This window comes from Leptonychotes weddellii, chromosome 3, assembly GCF_054177405.1.
Source record: "Leptonychotes weddellii isolate Sample4059 chromosome 3, ASM5417740v2, whole genome shotgun sequence".
Classification (NCBI taxonomy): domain Eukaryota; kingdom Metazoa; phylum Chordata; class Mammalia; order Carnivora; family Phocidae; genus Leptonychotes; species Leptonychotes weddellii.
Window position 1 is genome coordinate 13,619,362 of NC_138371.1, and position 18,799 is coordinate 13,638,160.

At 44.1% G+C, this 18,799-nt stretch overlaps 1 protein-coding gene across 6 annotated transcripts in view; it reads right to left on the bottom strand.

The window, feature by feature from the left end:
- The window catches only part of MOGAT1 (monoacylglycerol O-acyltransferase 1), a 94,388-nt gene that overhangs the window by 10,629 nt on the left and 64,960 nt on the right, over positions 1–18,799 (bottom strand). For 4 of the 6 annotated variants that reach the window (XM_081813501.1, XM_081813505.1, XM_081813503.1 and 1 more), the window contains exon 7: positions 16,054–16,348. The exons of the other annotated variants lie outside the window; for them this stretch is intronic. In XM_081813501.1, coding sequence (XP_081669627.1) covers positions 16,069–16,348 — 280 coding nt within the window. In that variant the 3' untranslated portion in view covers positions 16,054–16,068. Of the gene's footprint in view, positions 1–16,053; positions 16,349–18,799 lie in introns of those variants that run through there. 6 annotated transcript variants of the gene reach the window in all.

Sequence of the window (18,799 nt, forward strand, 5' to 3'; positions counted from 1 at the left end):
GAGAGACAGAGAGCACGAGAGGGAGGAGGGTCAGAGGGAGAAGCAGACTCCCCGCCGAGCAGGGGGCCCGATGTGAGACTCGATCCCGGGACTCCAGGATCATGACCCGAGCCGAAGGCAGTCGCTCAACCAACTGAGCCACCCAGGCGCCCCCTCCCTCATATTCTTGGACACAACCCTCAAACTATCATAGTTGTGGAATTTAAATTCAGTAATCTTTAAGGAGCAAAATGATTAGTATTCTGTTTTTTTAAGATTTTATTTATTTATTTGAGAGAGAGAGACACATGCCTACAAGCGAGAACACCAGTGTGGGGGGTGGGGGAGGAGGGGCAGAGGGAGAGGGAGAAGCTGACTCCCCGACTGAGCAATTCGGGGCTCGATCCCAGGACCCCGGGATCATGACCTGAGCCGAAGGCAGACCCTTAACTGATTGAGCCACCCAGGCGCCCCTGATTAGTATTCTTTAGAGAACTATTTTCAGTAGGGGAGAGAAACTGCCTCTTTTTGTGATAAAAAGACCACAGACATACCTTTAGGCCTCCTAGAAGAGGCACAATCATGTGGCCAGTACATGGTGCTAAGGGCATCATGGTCATAGCTGGGCAGGCCAGGGAACCTTTTGCTGTTTTATGATTCTCATTATAGCTATAACCCCAATTTTTCATTATGAATGCCATTAATCGTAAGAGAGAACAAATGTAAGAGACAAAAGAATTACTGGATGAGGAAAATCTATCTCCATAACTATAAACAGGGCTCAAAACACATAGCCTTCCAAAGAAGCTTTTTCTATTTCTTAAGAGCTCAGCATATTGGCCAAAACGCCCATTATATTTCTCATCTGCTGTCAAGGTTTACTATAGACCGTGTAGGTCAACTGAGTTCGGAAATACTAATATGATCGCATTGAAAGAAATCTCCATTATCAGTCCTGGATATCAAAATTGAAGTATGTGGAAAGTAGGGCTAAAAGACAGGTGTGAAGCTGCCAACTTAGGGAATTTTTCTCTAAATAAACAGATGATGCTGAAACTGCAACGTTCCCCCTGATGGCAGATCAGCATTTCTTCAAATCACACTGTCGTATTTTCTGCAATAGCAATCACTACTTTGATGACATAAACATCATTCCTGGTTCTCGTTTTGAGAAGAGTTATATTCCACTGGAAAATTTCTAGCAGGGGAGTGTATTTTGGTCTAATATTTTGTTGCCACTGAGACTAAGAATAAAGACCAAAGAAAACCAAAGTCTCTCTTGAGAGAATTGCAGTAATATTGCCTCCCAGCTTTACGGAAGTCTCTTGAAGAGCATCCCCAAAAGCTTCCTTTTCAAGTAATCACATCCTTAAAGCTTAATGTTCAAATATGGTAACATTCTATACTCTGGTTTCTCTTCAGATCGCATAAATCTTTCACCTTTTACAAATATGGTAACATTCTGAGGTCCTGGGGGTTGGGATTTCAACATGAGGATTTGGGGAGGGGTCATACGTCTTTCTGCAACAGAGCCCAAGGCAAGATGTTGTAATGGGGAAGACCAGTTTCCGCATGAAACACACAGGGAGAGGTAAAGGGCAAGGGGGCACTGAGCAGTGAAGCATGTGGCTAGGACAATCCTGAGAAGCCCAGGCAGGGTCTAGGGCAAGAAGAGGTCGGAGAATAATGGGCTCTGCTGTTTATGGCGAGCCAGCATCAGGATCCCACTTAAATTTCAGGCATGGAATGTGTGCGGAAGGATAGCTCAGCTGCCCACAGGAATTGGGCATGATGTGTCAGTTCACATGTCTATCCTAGATGTTGAGGCTCCTGGGACCTGGGGCTGTAATTCATCCATCTTGGCATCCCCAGAATCAGGGGCCGGAAACAGGGAAGGAACACAGCAATGCTTGTTAAAGGAATTAATGAGCCTCTTAATGGAGACTAGGAATTAATTTTCAAGCCATCTGTGAACTGGATCACTTTGCAGGTGGTTGATGCCATCTGTTATATGTCCATTTTTCTCTTGTTCTCAAAGTCAGGTTCCTGTCGCCACCCCACTCCCAGGAGTGCATGCGTATGCACACACACACACATATGCACGTGCGTGCTCACACACTCACAACGGTCCTCTGGCTTGAGCAAGAACGAGTGGCAGAATCTGCATAGAGGGGGTACACACCTGTTTGTCTAAAGGTAGGTCAAGTCAAATCTCTATTGGCCTGTGAGCCTTTGTTTATGAATTGTTAATACCAATGGGTTAGACTTTTACCTAAAAAACCCAGTGCTTATTCTGCCCTTGCTTCCTACCTTCCTTAACCCTGCCTTGCCTCAACAACTGTAGAGGGCTTGGGAGGTGACCATCTCAGCTACTCTCAGGACCTGTGTGCAGATCAATCTCTAAGTGTTTCAGGCACCACTTCCTGCCTCTCTGCGTTAGCTAATCACAGATTTCCATTTTTTGAGTCAGTGAAGTCTCTTCCCTAACTTACAGCGCAGCCAGAACACAGGATCAAAAGTCATTGGGTGGGAATGACAAGATGAACTCTTTTTAATTGTGATTTCAAGGATGATAGAATGACTTAAGAGGAAACATGGTGTCCAAATGAAGTAGGCAGGAGGAGGGACAACTAGTTGGGCATATTTGGCCGGGTGTTCTCTCTCAAGTCTATCTATACTGGGGAGGCTGACAGCCAATCAGGTAGCCAGCCAATCATCACATAGCTATGATGGAGAGCAAATTATTGCTTGTGAAGACCTCCGGTCACAGGAGGAAAGAACAGTGACTTCACAGATGTATATCCTCAGTTCCTAATGTTTTGACCTTTACAATTGTATAGCTTAGTTCTTTACAGTATTCCCAATGTCTATACTCTGAACAACACCTAGAGACAGGAAATCAAGTATCATAATCCCCATGAGTATGGGCTAAATTGTGTCCCCTCACCCCAACTCATACATTGAAGTCCCAAACCCTAGTCCCTCAAAATACAAATACTGGGTTTCTAGAGATAGGACCTTTTAAGAGGTAAGTAAGGTAATGAGGTCATCAGGGTGGGCCTTAATCCAATCTGAGTCGTGTCCTTGTGAGAAGAGGAAATCAGGACACACACAACACACAGAAGGGGAGGAAACACTGGGGTTGTGGGCACACAGAGCAAAGGCTGTGCGGGGACGCAGGGAGGAGATGGTCCGTCCGAAAGCCCAGGAGAGAGGCCTCGGGAGAAACTCAAACTGCCAACCCTTCGCTCTCGGCCTTCTAGACTCCAGAACAGAGATAAATTTCTGTCGTTGAAGTCACTCGGTCTGTGGTATTTTGTCATGGGGCCCTCACAATCTAATACACCTCATTTTACAGTAAGAGATTGCCCAAGGTCCCAGAGCGAGTCAGACTTGGCCCAAGAATCGTAGACTTTCAATTCTGTTATTTGACCTCATTCTATTACCCCCTTCTGCCTTTCAATGGTAAAAAAGAAATCATTGCATAAAATTTAAAAAGTAACCTTTATTACTTTCTCTGTTTTATTACAAATGTAACCATGGTAGCAAATTTAACTTTAGACTCATTAGGATCACTTAAAAGAAGAAAATAGAAGCTATCTATAATCCCATCACCTTAAGGCTACGGCCACTGTTCATGTATTGGGGCTCCCTTTCCATGCCGGTAGGAACTCCTGTTTATCTGTGGACAGAAAATTGACCCCTCTGAATGGTCCTCCAGCATTTCTGTATTTATATCCCCTGTGCCCAGAGGCAGATCTCTCACACTCTTTCTTTCCTCTTCATGCCACCTGGCTGATGACCTTTGTGGAATCATTTAGCTGGCACAGCATCCCCCACCCCCTGTCCCCCAGCAGCCTCCCCAACCACTGCCCCCAACTGCTGCCCCCACCTGTCTAGTATCAGTGCGGGGGGGACTGCATTCTCCTCCAACAGGAGGCTTTGCTGCAAACAGGTGATCCAACCCTTCCCCAATCCCCCCCAAAACACAGAGACCAGTCTGTGACATTTAACAGAAAGGATGGAAAGAACGTACAACATTGAGAGTAATTTACAACTCTTGTTCACACTCACACCTAAGTACCTTCAGAATTGTCAGCTCTGAGGCATTTGACTAGATAGCAGGACTTGGGATCTTAGAAGGGAATGGAGAAGAAATTGGGGGTTTTCTTCATAGAGTATGGGGGGCATCAACCGAAATGGGAAAAAATACCATCTGTATTTGCAGTAACTTCTAACTGTAATTTATATTGCTTTTCAAATATGACATAGACAACATATCAAAGCAGAATTAGCAGTGTCGGTCACTTTGTCACTAACAGATATCACGGATGTTTTCATACCAAATTCAAGTTGTAGACACCACTAGATACCATTTGCTTTCATCACTTTGAAATTACAATAACTATTAGACACATTGCAAGGTCTTATTATCTCCTACAGTAAAAGGTATGCATATTTTTTTACCACCAATTTGCTTTTTAAAATATATTAATAACTATGTTAATATAGTTGGGTTCTTTTGTGATCTTATATATTTTACTCTATGCATCAAAAAATGTTTTTCTGAGAAGTTGTCCCCAGGCTTCGCCAGAATGCCAAAAGGGCCTGGCACAAAGAAGGGTTGGGCCCCCGCTGCAGAGTGAAGGAGCTGAGTCCCTTGTTCACACAGGCACGAATGTGTATGCATCCCTTTCAGGGCTGTGTCTGGGGAATAAGGAACTGAGGCCCCACGAAGAGGGATGGCAAGGATAATGGGAAAAAGCACCAGGCCTGACTCCATTTCTCTCCCAGCCAACTGGCCTGGGCCTGAAGCCTCTGGTCGGAGAAGTGAGAACAGACGAGAGTCTTAGAAAAGACTCTTTGAGATTCTGAGCATGGCCTGGCCTGCTTTGCATCACAGGTAGGAGCTAGTGACACAGTGTTGGGGAGAAAACTGCTCTTCCCACATCCGCATGGCCTTGGGCATGACAACGACCTCTGCAGGGGTCCAGGTCAGAGCAGGGGTCAAGGCTCTTTTCTTCACGTTCTTGGGCAGCGGGCATTGAGAAGATGGAGAAGAGACACAGCGCAGGGACGTTCCAGTGACTGCCACCCAGAGTGTGGCCTAGGGGTATGTGCTTGGATGCAGATTTGGGACTCACAGAAATAACTGGATCATAAATGGGATTCAAGTGTTTGCCTGGGCTGGCGTGGGACTTCACGTCCATCATGATGTTGGCATAAGTGAAAATGCCAACATTTGTTTCATTTTTCTCACAGGTGGGGCAAACCTGTGTCTGCTCTGGTAGGGGCTTCAAAAGCCCACCTTTCCAAATCTGGCACATCCGGTCCACCAGAGATTTTTTTTTTTTTTTTTTAAAGAAGGGGAAAGCTAAAAGGGGCGGAGGGTAGGTAGGCGATGAGCATGCTCTTGGGGATAGAATGAGAGACAGGTGGTGGGTAGGAAGAGAAGGGAAAAGTAAAGCACAGATACTTCTCAACTACAATGTCTTCTCTGTGGAAGCAACTGTCCTTCAGTAAGCATGGTGGGGTTGGTGGTGGGGCAAGTAACCCAAAGGGTGCTGGTCCATTTGGGAGGAGGAGCACCCCATTTGGGACTCTGCCCATAGGGAGATCTCATCTTTGCTTGTTCCCTTGCTCCTCTAGCCAAGTGATTGGGAGAGGTTTGGGAGGCTGAAAGAGAGGCCAACTCCACCTCCACAGGATAAGCCAGGGCAGGGAGGGAGAGAGGCGGGTAGAGAGAACACCCTCAGGGCTGAGTCTTAGCAGCCTGGGATATTGAAAGATGTAGAGCAAGAGAACTGAGGAGTGGAGGAAAGGCCGTGAGGCATGGGAACATGATTGTAGATCGGATTTCCTTCCATGTTCTTCACAAGATGAGACAAGATAATGATATTTATCTTTTGTTACTTTTGGATCCTGACCTGTGCTTCAGTAATGTGAATGATTCTTTTTATTTTTTATTTATTTTCTATTTATTTTTTTATTTATCTTTTTATTTTTTAAAAGATTTTATTTATTTATTTGACACAGAGAGAAAATACCAGCAGGGGGAAGGGCGAGCAGGAGAGGGAGAAGCAGGCTCCCTGCTGAGCAAGGAGCTCAACTCGGTGCTCAATCCCAGGACCCTGGGATCATGACCTGAGCCGAAGGCAGCCGTTTAACCAACTGAGCTGCCCAGGCACCCCATGAATGGTTCTTTTAATGTGAATCTGCACAGAGCCTGAACCACAGAGAACCTTCAGCTGATGTAGGTAAATGGTTTAAATCTAATAAATAAATAAATAAAGGGGCGCCTGGGTGGCTCAGATGGTTAAGTGTCTGCCTTCGGCTCATGATCCCAGGGTCCTGGGGTCGAGCCCCACGTCTGGCTCCTGGCTTGGCAGGGAGCCTGCCTCTCCCTCTCCCACTGCCTCTCCCCCTGCTCATGCTCTCTCTCTATATATATTTCTGTCTCAAATGAATAAATAAAACCTAAAAAAAAAAAATGAAATAGGTAATAAATGGTATGATCAATACACACAGAAAGAAAAGATTACTTACTAATATTTTAAAAATGCAAATCAAGATGAGATGCTTAGTTCACCAACCAAATTGATCCAGCCAGAATGTAGGGAAATGGCCCTTCACATGCATTAGTGGTGCCATAATCCTGTGGGGAGCAATTTGGATTGTTCACCTTTCCAAAGCCTTAAAAGTCTGCATATCATTTTATTGTTTAGGTAGTTCCTTGTGTAGAAATTTATAGGAAATGTATTAGTGATGAAGGCAAAAACGTACCTCTAAATGTCTGTATTACAAAAATTAAAAAGAATTTTTTTAAATCTAAAAACAACTTAATTTCCCCAAACAAGGTATTCAATAAATAAATTATGGCATAGCAATATAAAAGAATAAAAGACATTTAAATGATGCTAAAACCATCACATCAGCATCATGTCTCACAGGATGCCTAGGACCTGGTGTAAGGAGAGGGAATGAATGCTTAGGAACCAGAGCAGAAAACTTTTTAAGGTGAGGAACTGTCCTCTATCTTGTGCATGGTGATAGTTATAAGACTGTACACAATTACCCAAAGTCATCAAACTTCACACTTACAGTTGGCCAATTTTATTTTAAGTCAATAGTACCTTAAAAAAATAAAACAGAGGAAAAATGATGCTATAGAATAGCTAATGGAAAGAAAAGATATCAGTAACCTATTAAGTCTGAAAAATTAAGTTTTAAACCAATTTGTATGGCATGATTTCACTTTTATGTTAAAATTCTCATATATAAAGAGAAATAATATGAATAATATGAAAAGTGTCCACCAAAATGCTAAACAGTTATTACTGCTAGATGGATGAAACTATAGAGTTTTCTTTATCTTCGTTCTTTCTTTCTTTTATTTTTAAATTAACATATGGTGTATTATGTATTATTTGTTTAGTTTTTTATCTTAAATTTTTTTTCTATATTTTACTTTTATAATCACTTTTTTTTTTAAAGATTTTATTTATTTATTTGACAGAGAGAGACACAGCGAGAGAGGGAACACAAGCAGGGGGAGTGGGAGAGGGAGAAGCAGGCTTCCCTCTGAGCAGGGAGCCTGACACGGGGCTCGATCCCAGGACCCCGGGATCATGACCCGAGCCGAAGGCAGACGCTTAATGACTGAGCCACCCAGGCGCCCCTATAATCACTTTTTTCTTTTTTTCTTTTTATTTTTTTAAGATTTTATTTATTTATTTGAGAAAGAGAGAGAGCACGAGTTAGGGGAGCAGCAGAGGGAGAGGGAGAAACAGACTTCCCACTGAGCAAGGACCCCCCCCCTACCCCCCCCCCCCGCAACGTGGGGCTGGATCCCAGGACCCTGAGATCATGACCTGTGCTGAAGGCAGACGCTTAACCGACTGAGCCACCCAGGAGCCCCTATTGTTTCTTTTTTAAAGTTCAGTGCAGAAGAATTCCCTTAGTAACATAGACAGAAGGTTTAGTAACTGGCATGGCTTTTGATTTTCAATCAGAAGAAAATTTTCTGAATATGGGAAATACAATCAGGAAAGGGTAGCTGAAGGCATTTGAGCCAGTTCTGCTTCCCATTCAGCTGGGACAATCCCCATTTGTCTCTGAAAGCAGCAGGCTGGTATAGACAGTGAATGTAAAGATTATTGGTTATCTTCCCTGGCTTGTCCTCTTTTCTCACATACTAACTGAAGCTCCATTTTTCACTTGGGCACATGGCCATCCCAAATCAAGATGATATCATCCATTATTCTTAGGTAGGTATGGAGTTGTGATTAATTTCAGAACAGTGAGATACAGTAAAAGTGACTTGAGAAGCTTTCCAGTTTTTCCCGTAAAGGAAAGAGTTATTGCTGTGTTTTCTATTTCTCTCCCACTGGCTGGGATTGCTGGAGTTGGAGCAGCCATCTTGGGCCATGGACTTGAAGCCTCACAGTACAAACAGCATAGCAACAAGGTCGAAGGAGCCCAGTTCCTGATGATTATGGAGCCACCATGCCAGTCATGGACTATATATCCTGACTCTTACGTGAGCGAGAAATGACATTTCATCTTATTTAGTCACCACTGTTTTGAGAGTCTCTGGTACAGCATTAGAACCAATATTCCCAACCAAACGTTCAGTCAATCAGACTCAATTGAAAACAAGGAAATGTATTAATTGAAGGTCCTCAAAGTTAAAGATCTAGGAGAATTCATTCCAAGGAATTTCAGAGTATCATCTATATTCTTAAGGAAGGTTATCGTTGATAGAGAGTGACATCCCATTACTTAGTCCCAGAGATCTGATTAAAAAAAAAATAAGTTTCCTTAAATCTTTTGTTTTCCATTATTGAATTTCTCTAGAACCCCAAGTTCAGACATGAGGATGGTCAACCAGGTCTACTGTGGGCAAGCCTGTGGCTTCTCCAGGGGATCCAATGAACTCTGGAAAGATTCAGACCTGACTCAGGATATCCAGGACTTCTACTAATATATTATGGTGATTGTGATGTGAACTATCATAACTGCTACCATTTATTGAGACCATACTATGTACAAACGTTGTGCTAAATGTTTTTATGTAATACCTCATTTAACCCCAAAACATCCTTGGGAATGGACTTGTTTTTTTACTTAAAAAAACTGAGGCTCAGATAAGTGAAATCACTGACTCAGGGTCATACTGAAGGAGTCTGCCTCCAAAGCTGTGTTCCTAAAAAGTTCTAGAAGCCACCTGGGCCCAGAGGCAGCCCTTACCTAGCATAGAATCCAAAGGCCTGGCCAAGTAGGACAAGGAAATCAGCTTCTGCCCAAACTCAAATCCCAGCCTCAAATTGCCCCTTGGGATTTGGCTGGGAAGGAGAAACAAACAGTAATTTGTCCCATTTTTGTTGAAATGTAATTGAACCGGCTCATTGGTTTTTTTTACATCCAAGTCCCCCTAGGAGCCAACAAATTACTAGTTCACAATTGAAAGCAGTACTAATGCAAGGACTGAGGAGTTTGTATGATAATAAGATGGAATGGTAGCTGGTAGGAAGGACTTAAAGGGCAGTCTTGCGATCTTAATTGTCAATAATGATAATGAGTTCATATAAGGACATCGCCTTGCTCAGAATTCAGCATTTGTTTTCTCTTCTGAATCACTCAATTACCTATTTTACTTCCTGGTATTTTACCATTTCCTTAAAAAAAAAAAAGACTATAATTTCAGTAGATTAAATATTTTCTTTAAAATGTTAATTATTTTGGGGCGCCTGGGTGGCTCAGTCGTTGGACATCTGCCTTCGGCTCAGGTCATGATCCCAGAGTGCTGGGGTCGAGCCCCGCGTCGGGCTCTCTGCTCAGCGGAAAGCCTGCTTCTCCCTCTCCCACTCCCCCTACTTGTGTTCCCTCTCTTGCTGTCTCTCTCTCTCTGTCAAATAAATAAATAAAATCTTTTTAAAATTTTTTAAAAAATAAAATATTAATTATTTTGTATGTAGAATTGCTGATTTTTGCTATTTTTATTCAGCATCCTTATGCTCCAGATAAGAAATGGGAAAATGCATGTATAGCTGTAGTTCTCTTGACCAAAGGTAACTGTTAGTATTAAGGCTCGGAAGTCTTCCCATCCCTCCTCTGCAGTGCTCCTGCTGTGAATTTTGGAGTATCTTTAAAACTAAAGCACAGTCCAGCATCCCTCCCAGGTAAAACCAAATACACTTATTACAACATTATCAGTTCAAACGTCACCTTGGGGGCTTGGGAAGTCCATGGCTATATGTTCTCCTTGTTGATAAGGTCAAAGCAGCTACTTTTATGCCATTTTACTCCATCCACCCCTTTCCCACATAGCCCAATTCTACAAAACACGAATAAAAGAGAAAAACTCATTATGGTTTTCTCCATTGTTTTGACTTCAATTAAAATAGTAGGATTGTCTAGTCACCCAGGATCAAAGAACAGTGAATAGTGTTAAGCACAGAAAGGAATGAAGCCAAATTTTAAAGAGACAACAAAAACTGGTCATCACCAATTGTTAAAATGCTACGGTCCAGAATGGCTCCACCAAGGGATAGATACACCTTGTTCTCTAATTCAGTTACGGAAGCAAATTCATCAATTCCATAAACATTTAGTAAATCCCTCTTCCTGTGTGCTAGGCATCAGAGATTAAAATACAAACAAGCAAAAGTAATACATAAAAGAAAGTCTTGACTTCCCACACTCAGAGATCTCACAGTCTCGCAGGGGAAAGTAAGGAGCAGTCAATGATCCAGCCCCACCCCACCCCGGATAAACGCCTTGAAGGAAGTACAGTGCTGTGGGAATGGAGATATGGGACAAGACATTCCATCCACCCTGAGATTGGTTGATCAGGAAAGATTTTGCAGAAGAGAAGCACTTGTTTTTGTTTTTTTTTTTTAAGATTTTATTTATTTATTTGTCAGACAGAGAGAGCACAAGCAGGGGGAGTGGCAGGCAGAGGGAGAGGGAGAAGCAGGCTCCCCGCTGAGCAGGGAGCTCAATGCAGGACTCGAACTCAGGACTCTGGAATCATGACTTGAACCGAAGGCAGACGCTTAACCAGCTGAGCCACCCAGGTGTGCCACCCAGGTGTGCCGAAGAGAAGCACTTGTATGTGATGGGCACTGAGGGGGTTTGTAGTAGTTTTCTGGGAGGCTAAGGTAGGGAAGGGGAGGGAGGGCCTTCCAGGCAGGAGGACCTGTATGAACTGAGGCTCGGGTGCAGGACAGGGCTGGCCTTATGTGTGCCTCTGCCCAGGGCAATACTGGTAGGAAATACAGATATATGACACTGATTACCACTTAGCTCTGGAATTAGAGGTAAATCAATTTCATCTTCATCATGCTCTGTCTTTTCCAAACTATATAAATAGACTGCTACATTTTTTAATAAGGAAAAGCCACTTTTTAAACAGTGCATGGCATTTGGGGGAACATGGATAGAAAGTGAAGAGGTCAAGATGCGGAGGAGGAGCAGTAAGCCTGAAAAGGATGCTTGGGCAGGATGGCCTCAGACTCCCCCTGAGTTAAGGAGATTGACCTATATCTGAGAGCCGTGGTTCTAAACCCTGGCTGAGGAGCTTGGAAATCACCCCTGTCCAGGCCACACCCAGAGCAACGCACAGAAATTGTCTGGGGGTGGGACTCGGGCCCCAGTAAACTGGGGGAGATACAGCCAGATGCAGACAGTCTAGACTGAGTGTGCCAGTGGGGGTGGGGGGTAGATCCTGGAGGCTGGGAGAGGAGCTGGGAGAGGGGGAGCCCCGAGGACGCAGTGCCTACTGACATTTTAGGGTTGGCAGGGGACTATGGCAGAAGAAGGAGAGGGGAAAGAGCATTGCCTGAGAGCCTGGAGCATCTGGAGGAAGGAGGAAGCAAACTTGCAATGAGAACAAGGTGCAGAAGGGAGACAGGAATGGGGAGGTTGATGATGGTGGGTTTAACTTATTTTAAAATATCTTTCCCATGAAACCCTTGGCTTCTTATGCAATAGGTGGTGATTTTTTGTTTGTTTGGGCCACAAACTGTTATGTGCATGACTATTGAATTATTGATTTTTATTTATTTTTTTTAAATATATATTTTTAAAGATTTTATTTATTTATTTGACAGAGACAACAGTGAGAGAAGGAACACCAGCAGGGGGAGTGGGAGAGGGAGAAGCAGGCTTCCCGCTGATCAGAGAGCCCGATGCAGGGCTCGATCCCAGGACCCTGGGATCATGACCTGAGCCGAAGGCAGACGCTTAACGACTGAGCCACCCAGGCGCCCCTGTGCTGGGTCATTCTTTTTCAGTGTGGAGGACCATCCTGTGAATTCTAAGGATGCTGGACAGCATCCCCAGCCTCTACCCACTAGCTGCCAGTAACATCCCGCCTCCTCACCATCCCCAGGCGTGACAATCAAAAATGTCTGTAGTCTTTGCCAATGTCCCTTGGGAAGTAAAGTTGCACCCCACACCCCACCCCCAGGTGCGAACCACTAGTCTAGAGTCTGATTCTAGACCAATTCTTCTCAAATTCTGTGTGTGTGTGTGTGTGCGCGCGCGTGCGCCCACATGTGAATTCCCTGGGAATCTTGTTAAAATGCAGGTTCGGATTCTGTGGGACTGGGATACAGAGCCTGAGATTTTGCGTTTGTAACCAGTTTTAGTGTTCCTGCTGCTCTAGGAACAACGCTTTTGAGAAACCAGGCTTTGCACCCTGCAAGGAGCACGTGCTAAAGTAAGTGCTGATTTCAGTGGGAAATGGCAGCTTCCCATTAATGCATTTGAGAATTGGCTGGGACCTCTGCATATTTACGGGATCACTTTGTACTGTTTTATAGAATTCATGAATATGGGGATACACAAATATATCGAATGCCATGACCCTGTAGCCTGCTACCTCTGTTACTTGATGTGGCAGTACTATTCACCTGGAAAGCTTTTCCTTTAATTGCCACATTGTTACTCCTTTCTTTCTTTCTTTTTTTTTAAGATTTTATTTGTTTATTTGACAGAAACAGAGACAGCGAGAGCAGGAACACAAGCAGGGAGAGTGGGAGAGGGAGGAGCAGGCTTCCCGCAGAGCAGGGAGCCCGATGTTGGACTCGATCCCAGGACCCCGGGATCATGAACTGAGCCGAAGACAGATGCTTAACGACTGAGCCACCCAGGCGCCCTGTTATTCCTTCATTGCAAGAAGTGCAATTGTAATTTGATCTTCACTGGAAGCCAATGTTTCCATTCGATCATGTAATACTCTTATGCTGATCACTCTCTATTATCCAGGCAAAGTTCCTTTTTGGATCATGGGTAAAATGTCCCTTTAAATAGCCTAGGAGTCTATCTTAGAGCTGATGTATCTGCAAATTGTCCACCCAGATGAGCCTCACATGATGGAACAGATGTGATTCGTAAGAGTTGAACTGGAAAATAGATTTCTCAAAATTACATCACATTTTCCCCAATGTACATAACTGGAAGTATATTTCCCTTGAAATTATACCCTTAGAAGACAATGTCCCAGAGAGTGTCACTGCTAAGAATCTGTTCCCCATTCCTCCAGTCCACAGATACCTACGTAGGGGCCAGACAATTGCAGGAGCTGGTGGGAATGGTTCAGCAGATTCCTGGAAGAAAAACAGCGACGTGATGATGACATGGGGGTGGCGCAGGCGGCCAGGCAGGCCTCTCTCTCGGGAAGCGCTGCATGGCAGGGGAGGGTCACACGAGAGGGAGACGGCCCTGCAGAGATCCGGAGGGAGGCAAAGCCAGGAGATGTAAGAACAGTGAAGTGGGAATTCAAGAAGAGTCAAGTGCAAAGTCAAGAGGCAGAAGAAGTCAAGGGGCCTTATGCATAGGGACTGTCAACAATCCCCCAGGTGATTCTAACATACACGGTAGCTGGAGGGCCCTGAACCGATTACAGGTGAAGTTCCATCCCACCCACCACCACCTGCAGATATAGGACCGATCCGTGGTGATGTTAAGTGACCGCAACCAGCCCCGACTCCCTGGGCCTCTGTGTCTCCAGCTGCTGAATGTGGGCACTTGACCTGGATTTCTCTCTCCCCTTTCGTGTTATTATTATTCTATGACATGGTTAGATTGTTTGCTTACTTAACCACAGGGCTGAAATCCCATCTTGGGCCAGCCTGTCTTTTTCCCAGCTGGAGGGGGTAATGTGATATTCCCTGTAGGGTTTCTTTCTATTTCTTCGCTTCTCCAGAGCAAACGTACTTTTCCATCCCTTTCAGCTCTTGCATGAAAAGGGGACTACAGTCATTACAGGCATTTTCTTTGTACATGGAAGCAAACAATGCAAGAGCTCTCAGCTCACTACTCAGGTAAACTCGGGACAAATTTAGAAACCTCAAACTTGGCCTGTCATTTGACAAAACCGAGTGAGAATAGGTCTGTTTTGTTCCTTGACTATTTCGTCCCCGTCCTTTTTTAAAATTCCATAAGATATAATCCGAAAAGATAGGTAGTGTTTTCAAAGGCCAAGCTTCCTCAAGGGCTTAAGTCTGTTAATGACCGAGGCCGCTAATTTCCCTGCTAAAGCAGATTAGCCGCGTTAAGTGTGCGGTATTAGGGTCCCCTCTAACACCCGGGCCCGCTGAGAAGCTGTCGGCCCTCCTTCCACAAATCCTCCTTAAACTCCCAGTAATAGCAGCTTAATCTATGAAGAAAGCAACAAAGAAGAGATCTAAGTACAGCCTGGACTGCTGAGCTGTCCTTTAGAAACAGAATGTGAGCTGCGGGGGTAATTGAAATTCTCCCGTAGCCACATTAAACAGGTACGAAGAAAGAGATGGAATTAATTTTAATTAATATTTTATTTTACCTCATATGGCCATAATATCATTTCAACACAAGACCGACAGAACAACTTCATTAGTGAAATGTTATCTTTTTCTTAGCAAGTTTTCAAAATCCCATGTGTATTCTACAGCCCATCTCAAGTCAAACTAGATCGGTTTTAAGTGTCAGCGGGGCCCTGGCGGATCCTATGTGTTACAGCAGGGGCAAGGGGGAAAGACAGGTTGCAGGCGAGAGCCCAATAAACATTTTTTTTTATTTTTAGGTAGGCTCCACACCCAACCTGGGGCTTGAACTCACAACCCTGAGATCAAGAGTCGCAAGCTCTTCTGACAGAGCCAGCCATCCCCCACCCCGTACATATTTCTTTAAATAAATATAAGACATAGGATCCTCGGGCGCCTGGGTGGCTCAGTTGGTTAAGCGACTGCCTTCGGCTCAGGTCATGATCCTGGAGTCCCGGGATCGAGTCCCGCATCGGGCTCCCTGCTGGGCAGGGAGTCTGCTTCTCCCTCTGACTCTCCTCCCTCTCATGCTCTCTGTCTCAAATAAATAAATAAAATCTTAAAAAAAAAAAAAAGACATAGGATCCTATCCAGAAAAACATGGTGGCAACGTTATTTATTTGTTACAGAGGTGATGTGGTGAGCTGGAATGAAAAAAAAAAAAAGGCTTTGGGGTCAAATGGATCCAGGTTCAAATTCTGCCTGTTGAAGTTAAAGTCATGGTTTTAGGCTAGCTGTTTACCTTTCTGGCCCTCGATTTCCTCAACTGTAAAAGGGGGGAATTCCTCCTTATCTGACTCCTATGAGAAGCCATGAAAACATCCAGCAGAGCACCTTTCACAAATGTGTCACTGAAATGTGGACAACCACCCTCCATGAAGTGTGCGTCCCTCGGGGTCTTGCATCCAGCCCGTAACCAGGAAAGGTTTGTTGAGTTCCCTATAAAATTGGGGCATGAACAGAAGCAGCAGCTGCTGATTCTTACTAATAGAAAAGTCGGGAGCCTTCAACATATATGTGGAAATAAACCTAAACTCTGTTCATCTCCACGTGCTTTCCTGTTACTTCCCTGCCTTTCACACAGGAACTATTATTTGGAGCAAGTTGCCACATCCGTTGTTACCATGGCTCCAAGATTTAGTGAAAACTTGAATTTTTCTTTAAATTTTTACTTCAATTTTGCTTTTCCATGATTTGTCTTTACTAAGCCAGAAGGCTGTCATTTTCTTTTCTTTTTTTTTTTAAAGATTTTATTTATTTATTTGACACACAAAGACAGCTAGAAAGGGAACACAAGCAGGGGGAGTGGGAGAGGGAGAAGCAGGCTTCCCGCTGAGCAGGGAGCCCGATGCGGCGCTCGATCCCAGGACCCTGGGATCATGACCTGAGCCGAAGGCAGATGCTTAATGACTGAGCCACCCAGGTGCCCCAAGGCTGTCATTTTCTTATCTCTTAGGCTTGATGAAAACCAACCTTCCTCCACTCTCCATTCGCAAAAAGTCCCCTGATCCTTCTGGGTGCCAGTCTGCTGAGCCCTGAGGTTCTTTCCTCCTGCCTTCCTACAAGGAATGCAGGCAGAGAGTGGAAAAACGTGAAGAAAAAGATCAAAGAATCAGTGTTAGTGAATCACCATATTACTACTTTTAAAATCTGTATGATGTTAAAATGTTTTTAAGTTTCAAAAAGATAAAAAATATCTAATTTGAAAACAGTACTGGGGGGCGCCTGGGTGGCTCAGTCATTAAGCATCTGCCTTCGGCTCGGGTCATGATCCCGGGGTCCTGGGATCGAGCCCCGTGTCAGGCTCCGTGCTCAGAGCGAAGCCTGCTTCTCCTTCTCCCACTCCCCCTGCTTGTGTTCCCTCTCTCGCTGTGTCTCTATCAAATGAATAAATAAAATCTTTAAAAAAACAAAACAAAAAAAAAAACAGTACTGGGCGCCTGGGTGGCTCAGTCAGTTAAGCAGCTGACTTCGGCTCAGGTCATGATCCCGGGGTCCTGGGATCGAGCCCCACATCGGGCTCCCTGTTCAGCGGGGAGTCTGCTTCTCCCTCTCCCTCTGTCACTCCCCTTACTTGTGCTTTCTCTCTCTCTGTCAAATAAATAAAATCTTTTGAAAAGTAGAAATAAAAAATAAAGGACGCCTGGGTGGCTCAGTCGTTAAGCGTCTGCCTTCAGCTCAGGTCATGATCCCAGGGTCCTGGGATCGAGTCCCGCATCGGGCTCCCTGCTCGGCGGGAGGCCTGCTTCTCCCTCTCCCACTCCCCTGCTTGTGCTCCTGCTCTCGCTGTCTCTCTGTCAAATAAATAAAATCTTTAAAAAAATAAATAAATAAATAAATAAATAAATAAAAAATAAAAACAGTTCTAACAGTGGGGGCATTGGTAGTCTTTTTCTCTTTCTCTTCTCTTTTTCTTTCTCTTTCTCTTTCTGTTCTCTTTCTCTTTCTCTTCTCTTTCTTTTTCTCTTCCTCTTCCTCTTCTCTCTCCTTTTTTTGAAGTAAAACAACTCAAGCTTTGTCAGACCCTCACACCTCCCTGGGAAGAACCTATGCATCCAAATTGGCTCACCACCACCTGGTGGCAGCTTCTGGGATTGCAGGCAAAGAGCTTTGGTAAATAACAGCTTGGGTACAATCAATTTAAATCTGATTTATTTCCTTGAAGAAAAAGGCCGCTGAAATGAAAGATGAAAATAAAGGCTTTTGTTATGGAATGATTCTTTGTGTGGTTACAGGAATTTTTCTATCTTTTAAAAAAAATATTTTATTTATTTATTTGACAGAGAGAGACACAGTGAGAGAGGGAACACAGGCAGGGGGAGTGGGAGAGGGAGAAGCAGGCTTCCCGCTGAGCAGAGAGCCCGACGCGGGGCTCGATCCCAGGACTCTGGGATCATGTCCTGAGCCGAAGGCAGACGCTCAACGACTGAGCCACCTGAGCCGAAGGCAGACACTTAATGACTGAGCCACCCAGGTGCCCCTCTATCTTTTTAATAGCTCCAGTTTCCTAATTTGTAAAATGATACCACACAGGAAGGTGAATGAATTGAATGATTGCAGCATCATGAAAAATAATCCAATATTGATGAAGATTAATTTTGAGGGCCATGAGGAGATGGAACTGAAGTGAAATGAAATATTTTATAGATCCAGAGCAAATGCCATAGTAGCACTCCCACTGAGAACATTGAAAAATCTTTTCTTTTATTATGGGACTTAGATGCATACTGGGAACTTGCCGGGAGGGGATTTGGTCTGCAGGTTTCCAAGGATTGGTAGTGGGGTCAGTCAACAACTCCTTACCAGTGGTCTTTATGTCACTATCTGGGAATACCTGGCCTATATAATACCTAAAATACATTTGAAGCAAAACTTTTCTTTGCTTTATGAGAAGACAAAGAAGTTCAAAATATGCATCTAATCTTATTTCTGCATATATATATGCAGAAAAAATATATATATATATATTTTAAAGTAAGCTCTACCCCCAAACTGGGGCTCAAACTCATGACCCTGAAATCAAGTCACATGCTCTACCAAATGAGACAGCCAAGCACTCCTATTTCTGCTTATATTTTTAAAAGAGTAATCATTTTTTTTTTTAAAGATTTTATTTATTTATTTACTTGAGAGAGAGAGAGAGAGAAACAGCATGAGAGGGGATAGGGTCAGAGGGAGAAGCAGGCTCTCCGCCGCGCCAGGAGCCCGATGTGGGACTTGATCCCAGGACTCCGGGATCATGACCTGAGCCGAAGGCAGTCGCTTAACCAACTGAGCCACCCAGGCGCCCAAGAGTAATCATTTTTAAGGTAAATAAAGAACACTTATTTACTCAAATTTTACTGTTGCATTGCATGTTTTATTTTTCATTCTTTGTGATTTTTTTTTTTTTTAAAGATTTTATTTATTTATTTGACAGAGAGAGACATAGCGAGAGCAGGAACACAAGCAGGGGGAGTGGGAGAGGGAGAAGCAGGCTTCCCACTGAGCAGGGAGCCCGATGTGGGACT